The following is a 21,408-nucleotide window of genomic DNA, read 5'->3' as shown; positions in this document are numbered from 1 at the left end:
TGCATTGGTAGAAATGAGAAAAAAGATGGCGGCTGGCTTTGCATGTAACAGCTTTGCATGTATCAGTCCTTAAGCGCCTAGTGTCGAGAGCATGGCTAGTGCTAGAGTGAGCTATGGGGGCGCGGGGGGGGTACCTAATAAATTTGACAAATAAAATTATACAAATGACCCATAAAAACATTAGAAATATGCACTGATGGAAATAGCAAAGTGCACAAAATGACAGATTATGGACCCTATAATCTTAAGCCATATTATTTAGTTAGTAATAACTAGTAGTTTATTATCTAGTAGCTGCTAAGGATTACTCAGAAACTACTGTAAAACTAATGTAAACGGTAGGGAGAGATACAAGAGTTGCGCAGTATAGTGTTTTTTGGTGTATTATGGACCAATCTAAAGTTCCAGGTAAGTCTTTCATTGTTCACGTAATTCAATTTTGAATTTATTGAAGCCAATCTTTAACTATGCCATATTATTGACTAAGCAAAGCATTTGTAGCACACTGGGAGTAAGGCGTAATCGTAGGCACAATATGTGGTGAAATAATCACAATCCTAGGATTTTGTCCATATCGTGCAGTCTTACAACTTCAGAGGGTAAGGAATGAAAGTCTGGACAGGTACCTGGAGTTAATAATTACAGTGATAACCAAGGTGATCATTAGCATGATGATGACAATGATGATACTAATGCTGTTTACCAACCTTGGTACCTTCTTTGCCTGCAGTTCCAGGCAAACCTTGCTCTCCAGGAGGTCCAGGTGACCCAGGGTGGCCTCTGTCTCCCGTTGGTCCAGTTTCACCAGATTTACCCTAAAGACGTCCATGGTCCAAGTGTCAATGAATGACCAATTCCAAACCACGTTTCATAAACATAAAAAATCCACTGCTAATGCGCTGCCCTTGACAGACTCACCTGTGGCCCGACAACTCCGACAGGTCCTGGCGGCCCTGTTTTCCCTTGGAATCCCTGTGTAGAGAGTCATGACAGTCAGCCCTACGCTTAAGCCTCCTTTCCAAAGCAAATAGTAGATGCAGTCCTTCTGTGTTTGACTTGCCCAGATATAATTGCCTCCTTGCAAATTTAGGCAACAATTTATCACAATGCTAAATGCATCCAGCTGTGGTTAGACTGGAAACATTACTCACAGTAGGGGGAAAACTACTTCCAATAATCAGCTCACACTGACAATTTTCGAAAGCTGCTAATAGTTCATATCTGACTCACTGGCTCCCCTCGCTGGCCTGGATGACCTGGTAATCCATCCTTTCCTGGGGGGCCCTGAAAAAAAAAACAGGCAGATACAGCTTAGAAAAGAAAACACGTGGTAGCCATTAATACCCTCAGAGAATATCCCACCACCCCTCATGTGATTTATTTGCATCGCTTACATTTGGTCCCTTGTGTCCTGGCTCTCCATTCCGTCCCTGTGGTCCTTGGGGGCCCTGTGAGGGCGGAGCAGAGGGAAAACAATGTATTTTAGGCGTACTAAGTGCATTTCTAACCTTGCTACACTGGCCTGAGGGCAGTCTGAAGATGTAATTTGTATTTTGTAAGGTTTAACTCATATAAAACCTACATTTTCCCTTTTCTACAGCATGTGAAAATACCAGCTGCCCTCAAAACTTAATCTCAGGATTACAGTTTTTCATTTATTTATAATATTTATCTGCCTCATCTGCAATGTGTGGTTAATTACCACAGACAATAATTTTCCTAAAAATAGCTACTACAGCATCTGCCCACTGACTTCTATCATCAATGTGTTTTAGACCGTTTTCTGTTCATTTCAAAGCACAAACTTTGCATCCAAACTTTCTAAAGTACAGAATATGAAATGACTGTCTGTAGTAATCAACCTTATGCTATGGCATATAATGCATATTAGATGAGGTGAAGTATTCCTTTAACGTAGGCTACACTGAAGCTAGAGAGGCTTTTCCTTCCCGTACAGAACTGCCATTTCTGAGACACCAGGTTCTGTCACGACACCGATGATATGTTCACTTATTCAGTAGCTAACCAAGTGGAAAAATATTCCTGTAGTCTCCTGAGTATCAGGCTATTAACATGGCGGAAGTGTAAAGCCGCAGCTTAAACCTAATTCACTCTCATTAGAAGACAAAGGAAGTCGGCGGGGTGAAACTCTGAAGGTGAACGACCTTGGTCGTTTATAGACTCGGTGTTATAGCATGTTTGTGACATTGTAAGAAGCCCTTTCTTTAATGGATAAGACATACCCTGTCTCCCGTGGGACCAGATGGGCCGTCGTGGCCGGCGGAGCCCTGGTTAGACAAAGGAAAGGAAGTGCTGTGTGAATTTTAAATACAGGAAGTACATTATGTATTCTGAAGGTTTTTTTATTTTTTATTGGAACATCATTCTACAGTATTTCAGGCCCACTTTACTCATCACCTTTTAACGGCGCTCTCATTTTTTATAGAGCTGCAGAGTGGACTGCATTAATTGTTAAACCCCAGAACTGCAAGAGGACAGATTCCTCACCTTGGCCCCAGGTGCTCCCGTAGCTCCTCTGGCTCCTCGGCCTCCACGTGACCCCTGCGGCCAAAATAACACTGTAATATAATATCCTTCAACATATAATTACAAATACCTGCCTCTGTTTACAGACTGAATATTAAACACTGCATATACTGAACTGTATACCAGAGTATATACTGCATAATATGCTATGGCATTATATACCATATTTTACTATATTAAAAATGTGTAGTATTATACATAGTATTGTACACTATTTGTATTCTGTGTAAAACATTATTATGTATTGTATATAACTGTTCTCTGTACAATAGCATACACTGCATAATATACTGTACTGTACAGAGTATGAAATACTATATATATTGTACTCTATACACAAGTATGTCTGGTATAATATACTATATCATATACTATAGTATCACATACTATAAATATAGCACTACTGTGTATAGTATAGAATACCGTATATACTGCAGTATTCTGTTCTACATATATACTGCATAGTATACCTTATTATGTATAATACTGTATACTGTACTATTTAGAGTATTATGTACTGTATAATATATGCTATTACATACAGTACTAAATAGTATCACATACTGTTATATTACTGGTACATTACTATGGCATACACACACTATGGCATATATATATATATATATATATATGCACACTATATACTGTACCAATATTTGTTAATCATATTACAGTATTAACTAAGTATTGCAGGAGTACCATGCAAAAGCTTCTAACCAATCACAGTTTTAGATGAGTGTTTCTGTGATGTGTTTTAATGCATCATGTCATCCAACAAACATTACAGTCAAAACACTGCACATCAACCTGTACTCCAACATACTCCAATGAGCATCAATGCAACAACATGCAGAAATAACAACACTTTGCTAGGTAAGGTAAACATCAGTGGGTGTGCTAAAAAGATCATTAAGACAGTGGCCAATATTATTATTGTACTCACATTTGGACCCCTTTCACCTGCTTCTCCAGATTGGCCAGCAGAACCCTGCAAACAGAGCACACTAGCGTGAGTGAACACACCCTATGGAAAAACGTATGCACTTCTGATATAAAGCAGAGCTTCCTTACCCTCTTCCCTTTCTCTCCTGGCACTCCCGCCGCTCCAGGAAAGCCAACCGATCCCTGTAGGCCAGCACAGAGGCTAATCAATTAGTGTATTCTGCTCATTAATCAACCTCTACATTTAATTAACCACAAATTAACCTCTGAAATCACATTACCATAAATAAACCTATCATTAATTGTTGTCTCTGATAAGCTATTAATAAAACAAGCCTTTAATGGCCATTAATCGCCCTATATTTAAATGAAATATTGAAATATTAATGTGCCAAGAATTTCAGTCATCGCTCGTGTCTTGTTATTCACTTATTGGCTTATTTTGCACATCACACATTACAAGGATTATACAAGGGCAGGTAGCTCACCTTAGAGCCTTGTCTTCCTGGGTAGCCTGGTAATCCGGGAACTCCGAGTTTGCCCTACGAGGGGGAAGGACACAAAAATCAGAGCTTTATCAGTATTCGAAAGGGCCTTCGAAGGAGTTCGGACTGTCCAGTTAGCATTTGATAATATAGGGGGGGAGACTGTAAGAGGGAGGGAACGCTAAGAACTCTTAGCTGGAGTTCAGGTGGCTCCTGCTTTGTGGTAGAAGGTCAGACCCCCCCTCTCATGGAAGTGGAGCTAGGACTAGTGATGGGGTGGTGGGTTAGGAAAACTTCGCTGTGAACATGTGGACAAGGTATAGATGGAATTTGTAGGACATTAGCTTAATCCCCAAGATGGCGCCAATCATGACTGCCGTGAAACAAGTGATTATCTGCTTAAGTTAAAAGCAGTTGGACTCCACAGTGATCCAAGAACCAATGGTCCATGTACACTGACGTATAGCCAGGAACGTCCAGCTAACTGAGGCAAATCACCCCCGTTTAGAGGATAACACCTCATATTTGAGAGCACAGAGTTAAGTGAATTTTCAGGCACATTTACTAGACCGGTTCATCCAGGTTTGCTTGCTCTCCCTTTTAATCAAACTTAACATGTGGCTAAATTCACAACCAGGGCTTATTTTTTCCCCCACCTGTTTACATCAATCAGTGAGCTCCCACATGTTTTGGGGCCTGGATTCCAGTTTGAATCCAAGGATAGCCCAGAATTCCTGCTGAATCTGTTTGTACCATCACACAACATCTTTCCTGAGTTTGTGTTTTAGCGACATTTACACTGAATGCTCTTCTTGCTCGTCTTTTTGCCACTCAGTGGGTGTGGCAGCAGTGACTTCCGCCATCTGTGATGTCACATGCTTACCTTTATTGGTAAAAATCCAATATAGCACAGAGTATTATATGTATATTATTGTATAGGTATATATTCAACCAGGCTTTATACAAGCCAGGCTAAAGTACAGCCTCCACATGCCTCCATATTCTCCATATACACTCCCTGAGCATTTTATTAGGTACCAATTCAATCATGTGGGAGCAGTGCAATGCATAACATGTCATCTATAAGAATGGGCCAAACGTAATCTCAGCGATTTTTGGGTGTTGCATGACTGTTGGTGCGGATCTCCAGAAAATGGTGTAATAAAGAACTCCATGTAACTCTAATTAATTAGTGATTATCTAGCACATTTACATAATGATGTCATGTACATTGAGTAGCAAAATTACCATATCTTATATCCTAAAATTGAGTTCTGCTATCACAGTTACATTCAACACGATGCATGTGAACACCCACCCTCACCCTCAAAGACTGCCCACTACCTCACCTTTTCTCCTGCAATCCCTGGAGCTCCAGCCTCTCCAAAAGGTCCAGACTGACCCTTCGGACCCTCTGGTCCGTCCTCACCACGTGGTCCAGGAGACCCGACATCACCCTATATCGACACACACACACACATATATGCTTACTCCTACTGTCTTACAGTAAACTGTAAATCTGCCATGCGGCAGCTGAGAAGAATGGATGATGTTTTGAAGCGGGGCCGATAATTGGCTCTTACTCTCTCTCCTTCAGTTCCCATGTCACCTTTGGCCCCCGGGAAGCCGTCTTCACCCTGAAGAGAAGCGAAGGAGAGTCACCCATCCATCACTAACCGAATTTCTCACTATATTACACAGTGAGGCTCCTTTTTTTTCAACTTTTGAGTAGAAAATATGAATCTGCCGGGCGAGCGCTATAGAAAACAATTTATCTTGCATTGCTGCTATCGGCACGCCACGCCGCTTATCTCTGCCATGATAAGTGAAGAGAGTAACCTCTATTCTCCTGAGCTTTTTTTCTCTTTCCTCCCCTGAGTTCTAAGAGGGAAAAAAGAGAGATACAGAAAGAGCGAGAGAGAGAGAGAGAGAGAGAGAGAGAGCAATTTCTATTTCATACCTTCTCTCCTTTGCTTCCTTTCAAGCCCCTCACCCCATCAGCGCCCTGTTAGAGAAGAACAAAAGGCATCAGCGATGGCCACGGGCCAGTCTCAGCATGCAGCGTCACCTCTGCTCTGACAGGTAGGAAAATATTGACCCTGGGACAAAAACTGACATCTCCAACTGGGCACAAGCACAGCCTTCATCACGCAATACAAACTAGACACTAGCAGGGAGAACCAACAGGCAGCTCATCAATACAAAAACACAATAATACAGCAGCTTAGGAGGCCTGAAAAGGCTCACACTTCCATTCCTCACCCTCCAACCAGATACACTATATGGACAAAAGTATTGGGACACCTGCTCATTCAGTGTTTCTTCTGAAATCAAGGGTATTAAAAAAAAGAGTTGATCCTGCTTTTGTTGGAATAACTGTCTCTACTGTCCATGGAGAAAGGCTTTCTACTAGATTTTAGAGGAGCACTGCTGTGAGGATTTGATTGCATTCTCCTCATCGCCAAACTCCCCAACGCATCTCGATTTAAGTACTGGATGGAGCACCATCTATCATTCCAGAGAACACAGTTTCTCCACTTCTCCACAGCTCAATGCTGGGGGGCTTTATACCCCCTCTAGCCCATGCCTGGCATTAGGTAACATGGTGCCAATAGGGTCATCATGTTTATCTGCTCATATTCTATTCTCTTGGCAATATTACTCTACAGGGACTAGACAAGCTGTGTGTGTGCTTTTGCACATCTGTGTCAGCGATGGGTCATTAGAAGGGGTGTCCACAAACATTTGGACATACAGTGCATTTTTGAATTGAAAAATCAAGAGGTGAAAAAATAGTAAAAATTCAAAAGACAGCGATGTAGCAATGTAGACCAAACGCGAAACACACACACACACACACACACACACACACACAAAAGGCCAAGGATATCACTCTGAGTCTCTTTCTTGTTGTTATTTCTTCTGTCCATTAGCATTTCTTGTGCTGCCAGGTTGTTTCCTGAGAGACCAAAGGCACTCTACCCAAGCCTGTCAGCTGCCAATCAGTCTCAGGCTTCACGCCAGTCAAAAGTCTGCCAAACTCCGGGCCTCGGATGTCTGTGGCAGTGGTGTGGAGCAGCCAGTACAAAACTATTACCTCAAAGCCAATCTTACCTTGACACCGCGGGGTCCTGGGTATCCAACTGGTCCCTGTGCTCCGGGTAATCCCTATAAAAAGAAAAAAGAGCACACTCCGTACCTCTGTGGTGCTTACAGCATGCGGAAGTACAAAGGCTTAGACGTAGGAGCAGGGAATAGAAGTGGGCAATATGCTGATATTTATTTGTTAGTGTGATAAATTACAATATGCGCTTCTGAGCATATTCTGGTTAGTGTCAGTACTTCTAGAACATCAAACAACTATGTGTTTCTTTACACATGAAGCAAAATCAGTCATGGTTAATTGGTTTATACCATAGAGAAAGAAAAGAGTCAATATATGAAAAGAAATGAGGAAAATATAACAATGTTATTGCTTACTGGTTGCTATGGAACTTTAGGTGTTACTAGTGCATTTGTATCATTCTGATATATTTTTTGCAGCCCATTCGTTTCAATTGGGGGAAAAAAATTGTCTGCACAGTCATTAGGGTGAAACTGTTTTGCTAGGTGGTTGCAATGGCATTGCTAGGTGGCTGCAATGGAATTGCTAAGTTGTTGCTAGGTGGTTGCTGTGGAATGTTATGTGGTTGGTTGGGTGTTACTAGTGCATTTGTATCATTGTGATATATTTTTTGCAGCCCATTCATTTCAATGGGGGAAAAAAAATGTCTACACGGCCACTAGGGTAAAACTGTTTTGCTAGGTGGTTGCTATGGAATTGTTAAGTGGTTGCTAGGTGGTTGCTGTAAAAACTTCATGTGGTTGGTTGGGTATTACTAGTGAATTTGCATCCTCAGAAAATCCTACGTCCAATTTCTAAGCTGTACATGCTGACATTATTAGCAAAGTTAACTTTAGCCTTAAAATGCATGATTGTGGACTTGTGCCATGTCCATGGGGTATTCCTGCCTTGCGTCTAATAATGCCTTGTGCCCATTGCAGAGGTCAAGACCCTGTAAAAATAGGTGTGCAAGAACAAAGCTTGACCATAAACTATACAGATAAACAAAGCATATTGTAGTGCTAAAGGGGGTTTGGTTTTAAAGCAGCATTATGCAGATGATTCTTGCTCCTGGGCTCCCCCTACAGTCGGGAAGTGTAATTCACACTCTGAGCCACCACTAAAGAAGCATTACAGGCATTTCTGGACAAGCTGAGAGATACCAAAACCATTACAGGAAGTGAAAGAATAATATGAACTGAGGTGTTAAGATTAATATTACAGGATTTTACGCAGTTATCACAAGTGTCGTTCCTCCCATTTCACCAAAGTTAGACAGTGCAGTTTCTGGCGTGCTGAGCCTGGAGTAGCAACGGAATCGATGCTATTCTCCCTTTTACAGGTCAGTGAAACATCACAATGATTCCGATGTTGTTGTTTTATAGGACAAATCTTACATAGGGTTGCTTTAATTTAGCTGATTGCTATATCATGATACTGTAATTCACCAGCGAAACCTCATGCTAGAAATGGTGTGTGTATTGTTCGTCCCCAGCCAGCAGTAATGCTTAGCGTCCATAAGTGAGCCATTATGATCGAAGTGGGCCAAAGTGACAAAGAGCTGATGTGAATAAACAATGGCTTGGCCTCGATGTGAGCGCTCGACTGAGCTGAGACAACGCAGACGTGTTGAGCTGGAGGCCTGATTTCTTCTTTTTTTTCGTGTGCGCAATTACAGCGCGACAGCATGGGAGCACGCACGCACAAAAGCTGAAGCTTAGCTGGCGATCATAACGCAGGCAGGCCAGCTGCAGCTGCAGCAGAAAGCTCCACGCTGAGGGTTGGATGGATGGGATGGGATGAGATGAGGTGCTTCCCTCATCAGCTTTTGGCACTGAACGTTTCCTCTGCGATGGGCTGCTGCTCCTCTAGGTGAGTGGAGCAGCTGTGTGAGGGGCTTCTGCATGTGCAGATGTGTTTGAGTGTGTCTGAGATGTGCTCAGGCATGTATGGGGGGGGGGGCGTGTGTGCATGCATGTGACTGCAGTAGTTTTTTTATGCATTTATGCATTCATTTGACTGTATGTGAATGTACCCACCTGGAGCCCCTTCTCTCCTGGGGGTCCCTCTCTTCCTGGATGACCCTGTGAGTGGAGCAGAATGACCAGGTGTTACTATGACAGCGAGCTGATTAGGACACATTCTGTTCCTCTGAAACAGCTAATGAGATGGCGCCAAATAAGGCTCGGCCTTGTCCGACAAACACGCTCCTTTCAGCAGGCTGGGCCGCTGCGGTGCTGCCGACAAGGCTTGGAAGCACCCGGAACATAAGGTTGTGATGAAATTGGCTATACGGATCAGTGGGCACGCTCCACGCCGCTCCCTGCTGGAAGACTGGCGTAAATCAGTCCAGTGCGGTGCGAGGCGACCGGCTATTCGGATGTACTTACTGGAGGACCATCGATTCCAGAAAGCCCCTGCATTCCGCTCTTCCCTTGAGGACCCTGTTTGGAAGTAGGAAATCCGATGTTAAGAGTTTATTTGCAGAGGAATACCATTCCTAATTTCCAAAAGGCACGAAGTTAAAGATTAAACATTGTTTTAAATATATTTTATTTCCATATTTAGTTTTCTATTTTTACACTTTTAAAATAACACCCTGCAAGATCCGTACTTAATAACACCCTCCTTGGCAATTACCATAGCTTGTAAACACTAAGAGTAGTCTTTCAGTTCTTCCACCTGGCTAAAGGCTTCTAGCTCTGTGAGATTCTTGAGCTGTCTGGCATGCACTGCTCGTTTTAGGTCTGTCCACAGACTGTCCATGATGTTTAGTCTGAGGTACTTGGAGGGCCAAAGCAAAACCTTCAGCATTCGCCTTTCGAGGTAGTCCATTGTGTTTTGTCAGATGTTTTTAGGGACATTACCCTGCTGTAGAAGCCATCCTCTTCTCATCCTAATCTTCAGCTTTTTCCCAACAGAATTCGCTGGTATTTAATAAAATCCATTCTTCCCTCTATGAGTCAAATGTTCTCTGTGCCACTGGCTGCGACACAAATCATCCATTCCTGTGCTTAACAGTTGGAAACGTATTCTTTTCATGAAATTCCGCACCTATTATCTCCAAACATCTTTTTTCAGCAGCCAAACTTCATCAATCCACAGGACTTGTCTCATCAAAATGCATCAGGCCGGTAAAAAAAAAAACCTGCTGCACAGTAGAACAGTGCTGCGCCACTCCAAAGTCGGCCAAATCTGCCTGAAGGTCGCAGTCAAACAGGGGGTTTCGATTAGCCTTTCCATCAATCCTACAAGCAGTTCTCTTAGAAACTTGATATTCCAACCCGCAACTTGACCTCCACCATGTTCGGAGTGCCAGGCAGCTGCTTAGAGAAGCCCATGGCTGTTGAGGGCTCTTGGGAAAGCTTATACTTAACTATTAACAGTAACAGAACATTTTGAGAAGGAGCGCAGGTGATTTTGCATGCCTGCCTATCTATCCGTCTGCTGTTTCTAGTGTATCCTGTCCATTTTAATCACATCTCTGTCCTCAAATACAGTGATGTTCTACTTTCGTGCTACATTGCTCACTCCTAACTAACTCGCGCAGAACCGGGTTCATGACTTGATGGCAGTGTTGGAGACTGTGTGCCGCTGGCTTCGAGCGTGTACTCTCACTATTGACTATCTGTCAGGACTCTGCTGGGACTCTGGGAGTGCCCACACTCCTCTTAGAGCCGCTCTCCTGGGGCCGTGTCCACACAGGTCGAAGGTCAGGCCTTTTGCATTCATATGAGCACTGAGACGTACACACCTTTTTTTAATGGCTTACCTTTTCTCCAGGCAGGCCGATAGGACCCTGAGGACCGGGGAAGCCCTGGGAGGAACACAGAGTGTTGACAGGGTTAAGAGCCTTGTGTAATGAGTGTTTTCATCTGCTGCTAATGCTTGTGCGGATTTATCATGTTGGCAAGGCAGTGAAGATGAATGTACCTGTAAGCCTGGGTTTCCCTGTTGTCCAGGAGGACCAGGCTCTCCTTGCGGTCCCTTTGAATGGGGGGAAATGTTGATGAGTTACTCTTTTCTTAAATGTTGAAGTGATGATACATAAACTGAGATTGCGTTGACCCTTTAAACTCAAATGGTCCATATGTTCTCATAAATACATAACACAATAATTATTGAATTAATTATTGAATATTATGCTCTAAGAAAACTCATTACTGCTCAATTAACTACATTATGCCTAACGCTAGCATTTACTGTGCTATGTAAAATTTTGTAGTGCAGCTTGACATCACTTAGCCTCATTAGTCTGACAGAATATTCTCTATATAGACTCTACATCCTTTTTGTGTTAAAGTCCATCTATGTTCCCACACTACAATACCCAGAAGGCAGCAAACAAATACGCTTCATATAGCACCTCATATAATGACATGATATTTTCCTAGCATTACCATTCCTTCCTTCTGCTTTAGCCAGCTAGCAGAAACCTTTAACCTTTAAACCAGCCTGCCCTCAAGTATCTGCCTGTTGTTTTCTCCCTTCACCTTCAAGCTGCATCATCAGAAAGTTTTTTTTCTGAATAAATCTCCTTCTAGAAACTTCTGCACGCTGCTGTAAAAAGTGAGTAGGCACGTTTAGCACTGACACAGCCATGGCTACGTTTTTTTTTTAAATAGCTGGAGTGCCCCTTTAAAGAAGCTGCTTTTGGTAGATCATGCATAGAACAGTGTCACAGATACCCACCAGGTTGCCTTTTAATCCCTGAGATCCATCCACACCTTGAATGCCCTACGAGAAAAGGTCACACAGTGTCAAAAAATATGTTATTGCACTGGACAGTCTGGACAGAGCAAGACTGAGCCAGACAAATCTGCAAAAGTACTGCAACAGAAGGTGGTACAGTTATGTTCAGAGGGTGGAGAAAGCTAGCAACATGGTCAACCTTCTAGCAAGCAAGAAAGTCCTGGTCCAATAAGTACAATTAGACTAGTTTGAGAGCCACTGCCCTAAGTAAAGGTGCCGTAGATCCCACTGACGAGAAGGACGCCACCCCAGTGACTGTTTGGGACCTTATGATCCTCCTGTGAGTACACACTTAGCACTGACTTGGATGTACTGTATGTTGGCAGGAAAGCAAGGTCGCTCAAAAAAGGACATTTTGAAAACTGCCCATTTGAGGATCTGTCCACCAGAGGGGAACTAAAAGAAACTCGGAACACTGTATCATTAACCAGCCCTTGCACGCAAAGTTGACTCGCCCCCTGCTGTTAGCGAAGCTTTTGAAAATGGGATTTCATTGGCTCACTGCTGCTCAGGAGCTCCACTTGTTGGATGTACCTCAGCAGGCCGCTATGAACTGAGTGCAAGTGAGAATGATCTACTATACTGTCTTTAACAGTTGGAGAAGTGTTCTTTTCATTCAATTCTGCATCCATGTGTTCTCCAAGCAAGGGTTGGAGGTCAAAAAGGTCATATTTGCGCAGGGGTCGCTGCACAGTTGAACAGTGCTCTACCATTCCTGAGTCTGCTAAATCTTCCTGAAGATCTTTTGCTGTCAGGCTGCCGCACATGAGCTCCACTTGATGGACGTAGCTCAGTGGGCTGCTCTGGTCTGAGTGAGAATGATCTACTATTCTATATTAGCTCTTAGGATATCATGTAGTAATGGATGGGCTAATAACAGGCAATCAATTCGTGCCTTTCCCACTGGATACTGCCGCCCCCATCTGCTTGTTCTGTTGACATGCCTTTCATTGCAGTGTCACCTACGGCGTGTGTGCGCATTGATTTGTGAGGAAATCAATGGCTCGTTGACTTACAGGCTGTCCGGGTGGTCCGGGCGGTCCCCGCGGCCCCACGAGCCCCCTGGACCCCTGTAAGTGACAATAGACAGGAAGTACAGAGGAAGATTAATGAATGTGTTCAGGCTCAGAGGTGTCAACACTTGACAATGACTACTGTGTACATCTACGTTTGCATGTTGGCACTACATGGGATATGTGTCACTTGCGGAATATGGGCTCAATTGTAGAATGTGTGTGTGTGTGTGTGTGCGTGTGCAATTGCATTGATGCATTGTACGTGTGTATTTACTGTATGTGTAAGCAGGTGCACACACACACACACACACACACACACTGGGGGCTGCATGTGTGTGTGTGTGTTTTGTTTTTGTCAGCCTCAGACTTTGTACGCCGGCCAAGCCACCTGTTCCAGAGCCACATCTGTGATCTCCGGGGAGGTGATTGATATGGAAATATAATCATACAGGCCAGGATTTCATCTCCCCCCTTCGCCAATCTCCCAGCCCATCTATCTCTATCCCCTCATTTATCTCCGCCGCATCTCGCTCTCGCTCACACTCTCTCGTGGTCCGTAGCTGCTCGCTGCCTGTCCCGGCTCTCTCTATTAGAGCTCACTTCCTGCTAGCTTCCAGAGCGCCACGCTGCCTTTCACTCCGAGTCGGGGTGATGCATTTAAAGAGGCAGTGCCCCCTGCCGAGGCCCCAGCTCACCTGCAGAGTCCCAAATGGAGCCGGAGTCGCAGCTAATCAGCCTCCAGCCCGGGAGGGGCGAGGAGGAGGGGGGGTAGGAGAGTGGTTGAGGCAGGATGAAGAGGTACACACTTAGGGATGTGAAAATGCATTGATGTGAAGGCGGGCATTTAAATGCAGCAATTTCTTAACACTGAAATTCTAAAAGCACTGTTCGGCACTAAAAGGACATTTGTCTAAGGATGAAAGTAGTGCCGTAATGTATTATTTAAATATACAGTTAATCAGTGATGTCATTTAAAAAATGTTTTATTTTTATAAATTTCCCCCCATTTTCTTCCCAACCTATATATTATTCTCCCCCCCATCGCATGCGATGTCCCATCACCACCGTCACATGCCCCCTCGGACGTGTGCACAGTCAAGCTGCTCATTTCTCAAACCCCGGCCGAAGCAACAACGTGCCTATAAAGAAAGCACTGCATACCCGGCTCCAACGCACCAGCCTGTAGACGCCAGTGACGGCCAGCACCGCAGCGAAGTGATGCAGAGAGAGGGCGCCATCTACCCACCCTGAAGAGAGAGAGAGGCCAACTGTGCTCTCTCGGGGCCTCTGCTGCCGATGGCGAGCAGCATGACCAGGATTCGAACCAACGATTCTCTGATCATGGTGACAGTGCCTTAGGCCGCTGGACCACCCAGGGCCCCTAAATACAGTCTTTTTAATAAAATTAAACCTTTTAAAAAGATTGGGGTATTGTTTTTGAGGCACCATCTGAAGCACCTTATATATAATACACATACAGTTTGTGGCTCCTGAGGGGGAACCAGAGCTGCAGTTTGCTGCGGCCTTTTTTTGTTTTGTTTGTTGCCAGTTGATTTATGCATAGGTTTCCCATTAGCGCTGTATAGCACGGCCTTCTGCTGAAGGTCTCGCTTTTAAAAGCCGTGTGAGAGAGCTAAATTCACGGATTCTATCAGAATACAGTACAACACACGGGCAGGCTGAAGGTGCCTTGAAGGATTCCTAGAACTACAATCATTCTGAATCTTTAGGTCAGACATTTATCGTGTGTGTGTGTATAGGGCCGCATGGGCAGTCATGTGTGCATTGCTCATGACTCACAGGTTCTCCTGGTTGTCCTCTTGGTCCGACAGGTCCATCTGCACCCTAAAATAGAGCACAACACAGACTCAGCCCCTGCTGCCTTCACCTACAGTCTTCTTGCCTTTGAACTGCAAGATGATTTGAAGAACCTTCTCTAGGATGATTCACAGAATCATCTTAGAGATGATTCTTAGACCTGTAGACAAGCTTAGGCAACCATTTAGGCATTCACATTGTTGTTGGACTTGCCATTGTTCTATATAGATCCATGACTATTACCAAAGAACCTTTGAGGAACCCCCTTGCCTCCTAAAATCGAGCATATCATAGACTCAGCTTTAGATGCCTTACCACCTACAGTCCTCTTCACTTTGCTTTGCACTGACATCACTGAAAAGATGTGCATGTGAATAAAACCTTGGACGTCAACAATAGCAAGATCTGTGTTGGTGTAGCCCAATTCATTCATGTGAATCTGATTAACATAGTGATATCATGTAAATTGAAAGATCACACAGTCATAAGCAGAGTAAATGTCATCTCGGTGGTTAAACACAGCTGCTGTACTGTTTAATAGCAACTATTTCCATGCATCTTTCTCTACCTTTCATTTCTAGACCATTATAAATTCTGTATAAACCACCGTTCAATTCCGTAAAAAAAAATAACGGAACAATACGAATGAAGTTAAAGGGTCCACCTCAGTTCAGATTGCACCTTCTCTGCTGCGTTCACGCTCAGCTACGATGACAGTGAAGAGTTATGTATGCAAAGATATTCTTATTTGGTCTTCCTCTCGGAAGCTTTGATCAGCACGAATCGCTACAGAATACATTTCGCAACTCTGCATAATGAGATCCACTGTGCTTGCTGTTCTCCATGTTCCCTTTCATACCATTCATGAGCTCTTGCGGCTGGTACACCTGGGATAGCATGATCTCTCAAGAGCTTATTAGCGAAAAGACTAAACGCTCAATTAGGCTGTCCCTGAAATCCTTTACGGCGGTCTTTAAGTCTGCCTCACCTGACGTGTCTGAGATGCACTCTGTATTGAATTCTACGTCAGTGCACTCTGACTCGAGTCCTTTGACTCAAGGTAAATCATTTTTTTAGTGCTACATGGAATCAGTTTTAAAGGGTTATTTTAAGAATCATAATAAAGAAGAGCCCTTCAATCAGGTAAGGAACCATTTGAAACATTTAAGCATTCATACTGCTCTCTGAGTTGTCACGGCTCAATATAGACCATTATATTTACCATAGAAACCTTGAATAATCAACATTTTTAAGCAGTATAACTCCAGTGATGTTTGCCAATCCAAACCATGGTGATCAACCCAGACAGATCAAGATGTGGCTTTTAATTATACTGCTTACTCAGCTCAGAGTCATTCATGTGATGTTTTTTAATGGGACGGTGTTCTGTTACAGATCATTAACGACACATAAAAATAAGGGGGAAAAGCAGTAGCGCCATAATCTCAAGATGTTTTTTTCTTTTAACATCACAAAACATCTGGTGGTGCATCATAGAGAATGACATTTTAACCAGGCAAACTATTTAAACCATTTAAGCACTCAAATTGCTCTCTGAGTTGTCATGGCTTTATATAGACCCATCACTTTTACCAAATATCCTATAAAGAACAACAGTGATGTTAGCCATCAAACCATGATGCTCAATCAAGACAGATCAAAATGTGTCTTTTTAAATATAGTAGTTAATCAGCTGAGTGGTTATGCAAGCATGGTGTGTTGACCACTTGCCTGTGTCTGTCCACATGGGCTATTTGTTATATTTTTTATCATCAGACTCATTCATGTGGTGTTTTTTTGTGGGATGGTGTTCTGTTAGGAATCGCTAATGGCACATGAAAATAAGGGGAAATTGAATGTTGTTCACTCTTAACAACACAAAATAATCCGGTAAAATGACTTAGCATGTGTAATTGGAGCTCTATTACTATAAAAAAAATCCAATGCTGCCCTTATTGTTGGATGCGCTGCCATAGTTCGGCTGTTTTAAACTTTTAACGGAAGTCAATGTAAAATTTTCAGCTTAAATCCTCCAAAAGTCCAAAAATGAAGATCATTGAGATGTCATGTTATTAATGTAAAACTGCAGATTAAAAGGCACAAACAGCTGCTGTTGTGCATCAGCATTAAAAAGGTGAATAAATGAGAGATTTCTGTCACCTTCTCTCCAGGCTCTCCGACCGGCCCATGCAGTCCTGGTTTTCCTCTGTCTCCCTGAAACACACAAAGTATACACCAATCACTCGATAACAGATCATCCAACTGCAGAAAAAAGAGCACTCTCAGTGTATGTGGCGAATGAGATCAAAGATAGCAGGGAAGCGGTCTGGATGCGCAGGCATCTTGCCACTAAACAGATGTGCTTGGCTGAGCTGGGTTGTAGGATTTGATTAAGCAGCCGCTGTGTTCCCAACTCACTCTGTGTCCTTTGTTCCCTGGAAGCCCTGGTAGTCCATCAAAGCCCCTGTCACCCTGCATGAAAGATAGAGATGCATGAGCAAGACATATAGTATGCGCGGGCTGGCACACAGGCACACTTATAAACGCACTGAAAAGCGTGCACACACACATACAGTGTACATACGTACACACCGACAGCCCTCATGCGTTGTGTTTCTGCCCTGGATAGCCATGTTATAACATCAGGTAATACAATACTAATAGGTTTGGCTTCATGTGCATGTTTACCAACTTCACGGCTGCTTCCACAATCAGTGGCAGAGCATGTTGGAACAAACCAGACACGGCTACAGAATAAAGGTCAGGGAGAAAACAAACAAATAGCGCTTCACACAGCATAATTAGCTTGAATAGGCTACACACCGCTTGAATAGGGACAAAACAGAGAGAAAAGGTTAGATTTTCTGTGGTTTCGCCTACAGAAAGTAGTGCCGGGTGGCATTGCTGATGTGGAGTCTTGCCCAAGGACTCTAATTGGTGTAACCCCAGTCTCCCACATGGTTTAGTAGCTTACTGAAAGGAAGTGGTGTTAGCTGTTACGCCACACCAACCACTACATGTCCACTAAACGTCCACTAAATGTCCACTAAATCCTTTACAAGTAAAAAAAGCATAATTTTTTGTCAAAATGGCAACAAAAAAACTAGTTTACCATGACATGTGAACCTAAGCCAGTCCTTCTATCGCATTTTCACTTGCTTTTCATTAATACCCCCCCGCCCCCCCCACACACACCACACACACATAGTGAGAGAAGTCTAATGCATGGTTTGATGCACGGTCTCTGTGGATCGCCTCCATCTGTTGTGGGTCTGTGGGTGGAAGGCAGCGTTTGGAGTTCAGAAGGGAGGACAGAAGAAGACCCCGTGAATTCTCCATGACAAACCCACCACTGACAGCCGCGGTCACTCCACGAGGGGACGGTGCTTTATTTACTGATCCTGTCATGCAGCTGGACCGGCCTGAATGCTCTCCATTCTCAGCTCTACAGTATGGCGCGGCTCTGGAAAGCCAGAGGCTCATTCAACGAGTGTAACAAAGCATTAGCTTCGACTGTAGCTGTTCCAATGCTCCAAACGCAGGCCAAACCAACACAGGCTAGCACATGCCTAGCTGTACCACCCACGGAGACCGACACAGCCATGAAGGTGTGAGTGATTAGATGATCAATACATGTAGAGTGAACAACTACGGTCATTGGGAAAATGAATTTTTATTATTATGATTATTATATTTTTCATAGCAAGCTCTACCTCAGGAGGACTATCAGTATTAGACTGAGTGAAATCAGACATGCAGCTGGAGACTAAACCAGGGTTATTTAAACCATTAAACTGCAGACGAATGCCTAAGTCTTTCTGTATGAAGCTCACCTTTGCTCCAGCCTCTCCTGGAGCTCCTCGGCCTCCATCTGACCCTGATCGACCCTGAGGAGAAGCATACAGCGTTGCTTTACTGGGCAGCCCCATGTACTTTTCCTTCACTTATGCAATATTCATTAGAAACAAAGTTTAAGATAGACAGCCTGAACACGCATTTGCATCATATTAGCATTTACACCCTTAAACCCTAAGAGCCTGTTCTGTAAGTGGGTCTGTACTCCAGCTCCTCAACCTCCATCACTCTCATAACTGCATACTGCACAGAGTTTGCTGTATAGGACTGAAAATGGGGGGTACTAGGTCGATAGGGTTTTCCTAAGAGGTTGCAATGGCATGCCAGGTGGTTGCAATGATATGGCTAAGTGGCTGTTAGGTGGCTGCTATGGTGTTGCTAGTCGTTTTCTGTGGTGTTTCAGGTGTTTGCTAAGATGTTGTGTGGTGGTTGTCAAAGTGTTGCTAGGAGGTTGTTAGGCAGTTGGTGTTGCTACATTGCTAGGTGTTACTAGTGTATTTGTATCATTGTGGGTGATACTGAGACATCGTCAGTGGGTGACGAATGCTGCACAAAGTATTTGGAGATAATTGCTTTGTCATTGGTGGCATAACACTTCCATCAGTTGCAGCCTGTAATTAGGGTCCATAAATGGGGAAAACTGGGAACTTTTCTGGAAATGCAGAGTTGGTAACAATGCAGTGCAAAGCTCCTACCCTTTTGCCTGGTTTCCCGATTAGACCTGGAGGGCCTGGCAACCCACGGGGCCCCTGTGAGACAGAGGTGGAACAAGCAGGGAGGAAGAATAGACAGTTTATTGAGTTTATTGGTTGTTCACTGTATTGTAAACTATGTCGGCATGCATACAGAAACAGCAACATGAGACTCAAAAAGCATCGTATTACTATTACTCATTCAATTACACTTGATATAGTGCAACAGCAACAAAGCAGAGAACACAAGCGAGAAATTACTCACAGGAGGTCCACTATCCCCACTGTCTCCTTTAAGGCCACTGGGACCCGGTAAACCCTGGAACGCACACACACATCTCACATAACACAGCCTTTGAATGCAATACACTCAGGAAAATGGATTAATGGGGTTGTTTCACTTACAGAAAATACATCTATACACAATAAGTAAAATACCATTTAAAGTTATGGTAACAAAGGCTTCTTGATTATATATATATATATATATATATATATATATATATATATATATATATATAAGCTGAGTTTTCAGTCCTGCTCTAACTGAGGCCTGACAACCCTCATAGCAATCCTACATTTCCCACATTCAGTTTGGATTTGACCTATTCATACTGTGAGGTTCTTCAGAGTTTCCATACTTATAAAAAGGACTTTCCAGGACATTTCTAGGACATTTTCCATGACCTCCATACACGACAAGATATAAGCAATGGGCCTATTAAAAGCTTCTTAGTGGCTCCTGGATGCATTATTTAACACTTAGTACAAACTATATTGCCTTTGCATCTCCATTTATGCTGTTTCTCAAATTTTGCCATAATCTGAATCTGGTAGTTCTTAACATTTAACAGGGCTTACTGGTTTCAGAGCTGTCTTTGGAGGTGGACTCTGTAGTGCTATTCTGGCAGAGTTAAATAATGGCGATGTAGAGAGAGTCAAGTTGCAGGTTAGATAGAAGGTCATGAACACAGCGAAAGCTTGCACATAGGGGTAATGTTTTGAATGATTCTTTGTCCTGTTAGAGATGAAGATGTGTATAAAGAGTGCCTTTAATTCTGAATTTTTCTGTCAATCTGTCACCAAATTGGGAGCAAATATGCAATACACCCCCCCCCCCAATTGTGCAATTGAGGGATAATTTGCAATTATCTGTAAATAATATTGTTTTTCCTCAGAGTTTTTGACTTCTATTATATATATTGTGTATATACTGGTCATCTATCTACTTTTTGCATCTGAGTGTCTTGCTATCCCTTTGCTGCTGTGACGCTGTGAATTGTCCCACTGTGGGACTTATAAAAGATGATCTTATCTTATCTTATCTTATCTTAAATGACCCGTGGCTGGACTCAATACAGCCATCTTGAAAGATGCTGGCTTGAAAGCTGTCTTGAAAGAAAATGTCCATTAAACAACGATGAATTGATGAAGAAAGCTGGCTGATGTGTGAGGAACATGCGTGTTTAGTAGAGTCCTAGCATCAGTAGCTAATACATGCATCTCACATCTCAGTGGCTCAATAGCTCAACTTTTCCAGGGTCTCACTAGTATTTCCAATTGTTTTTTCATTTGCCAGGAGTTTCCATGACTGTAAAATAGTTTTAAAATGTCCAGGTCTTCGATTTTCCAGCACTAATCCTGCACTAATAGCAGGCTCTTACCACTGGTCCTGGTCTCCCTGTAAGGCCTAAAGGTCCTGGGGGTCCCTTCAGCGAGAGCTACGAGAGAGGAAACATACTGTAGTTAGAGATTTGAGAGTTCACAGCAGCTCGCTTGTGTTTGTACATGTTCATGGAGCGCAAGCCAAGAGTGAGTCACGGCTCCGCATTCATTAAGCCCCCAAACTGCGGACTACAGTCGCTGAATGCATTACAGATGATTATGCGGAGGTGGCTGGAAGGAGCTTAGCCAGGTTAACTTTGATGAAGTGCTTTGGGAGGGGTGGTTCAGGTCTTACCTTGGTTTGCTGAAGAATAGCTTGGGCCTGAGCTTCTTGAGCAGACACCACAGGGCCCTTCTGAGAGTCGCCCCCATACTGAAACTGAGAGAAGGTGAGGGAGAGAGATAGGGAGAGAGAGAGATATATAAAGGGAGTTAACATAGTATTAGCATCCCTAGCTACTTTTCACAATGGCTGGAAACAGTGCCAGCAAATGAATCATCAACTAAGCAACACATAAAACAAAAAGCTGTTA

General features: G+C 43.3%; 1 protein-coding gene across 1 annotated transcript in view; it reads right to left on the bottom strand.

Annotated features, from left to right (window-relative positions):
• col5a3a (collagen, type V, alpha 3a) overlaps window positions 1-21,408 on the bottom strand; it is a 99,429-nt gene that overhangs the window by 30,371 nt on the left and 47,650 nt on the right. The window contains exons 13-39 of the mRNA XM_072675290.1: window positions 21,171-21,254; window positions 20,875-20,931; window positions 19,476-19,529; window positions 19,214-19,267; window positions 18,497-18,550; window positions 17,082-17,135; window positions 16,824-16,877; window positions 14,646-14,690; window positions 12,846-12,899; window positions 11,770-11,814; window positions 11,011-11,064; window positions 10,850-10,894; window positions 9,468-9,521; window positions 9,117-9,161; window positions 7,089-7,142; window positions 5,935-5,979; window positions 5,558-5,611; window positions 5,324-5,431; window positions 3,978-4,031; window positions 3,619-3,672; window positions 3,491-3,535; window positions 2,509-2,562; window positions 2,244-2,288; window positions 1,395-1,448; window positions 1,231-1,284; window positions 919-972; window positions 708-815 (exon numbers count right to left, since the gene is read on the bottom strand). Of these exons, the coding sequence (XP_072531391.1) occupies window positions 708-815; window positions 919-972; window positions 1,231-1,284; window positions 1,395-1,448; window positions 2,244-2,288; window positions 2,509-2,562; window positions 3,491-3,535; window positions 3,619-3,672; window positions 3,978-4,031; window positions 5,324-5,431; window positions 5,558-5,611; window positions 5,935-5,979; window positions 7,089-7,142; window positions 9,117-9,161; window positions 9,468-9,521; window positions 10,850-10,894; window positions 11,011-11,064; window positions 11,770-11,814; window positions 12,846-12,899; window positions 14,646-14,690; window positions 16,824-16,877; window positions 17,082-17,135; window positions 18,497-18,550; window positions 19,214-19,267; window positions 19,476-19,529; window positions 20,875-20,931; window positions 21,171-21,254 (1,536 nt within the window). The remainder of the gene's footprint in view (window positions 1-707; window positions 816-918; window positions 973-1,230; window positions 1,285-1,394; window positions 1,449-2,243; window positions 2,289-2,508; window positions 2,563-3,490; window positions 3,536-3,618; window positions 3,673-3,977; window positions 4,032-5,323; window positions 5,432-5,557; window positions 5,612-5,934; window positions 5,980-7,088; window positions 7,143-9,116; window positions 9,162-9,467; window positions 9,522-10,849; window positions 10,895-11,010; window positions 11,065-11,769; window positions 11,815-12,845; window positions 12,900-14,645; window positions 14,691-16,823; window positions 16,878-17,081; window positions 17,136-18,496; window positions 18,551-19,213; window positions 19,268-19,475; window positions 19,530-20,874; window positions 20,932-21,170; window positions 21,255-21,408) is intronic.

The sequence above is a fragment of the Salminus brasiliensis genome, chromosome 3, assembly GCF_030463535.1.
Source record: "Salminus brasiliensis chromosome 3, fSalBra1.hap2, whole genome shotgun sequence".
In the NCBI taxonomy this organism is placed as follows: domain Eukaryota; kingdom Metazoa; phylum Chordata; class Actinopteri; order Characiformes; family Bryconidae; genus Salminus; species Salminus brasiliensis.
This window is presented reverse-complemented; position numbering and strand designations above follow the sequence as displayed.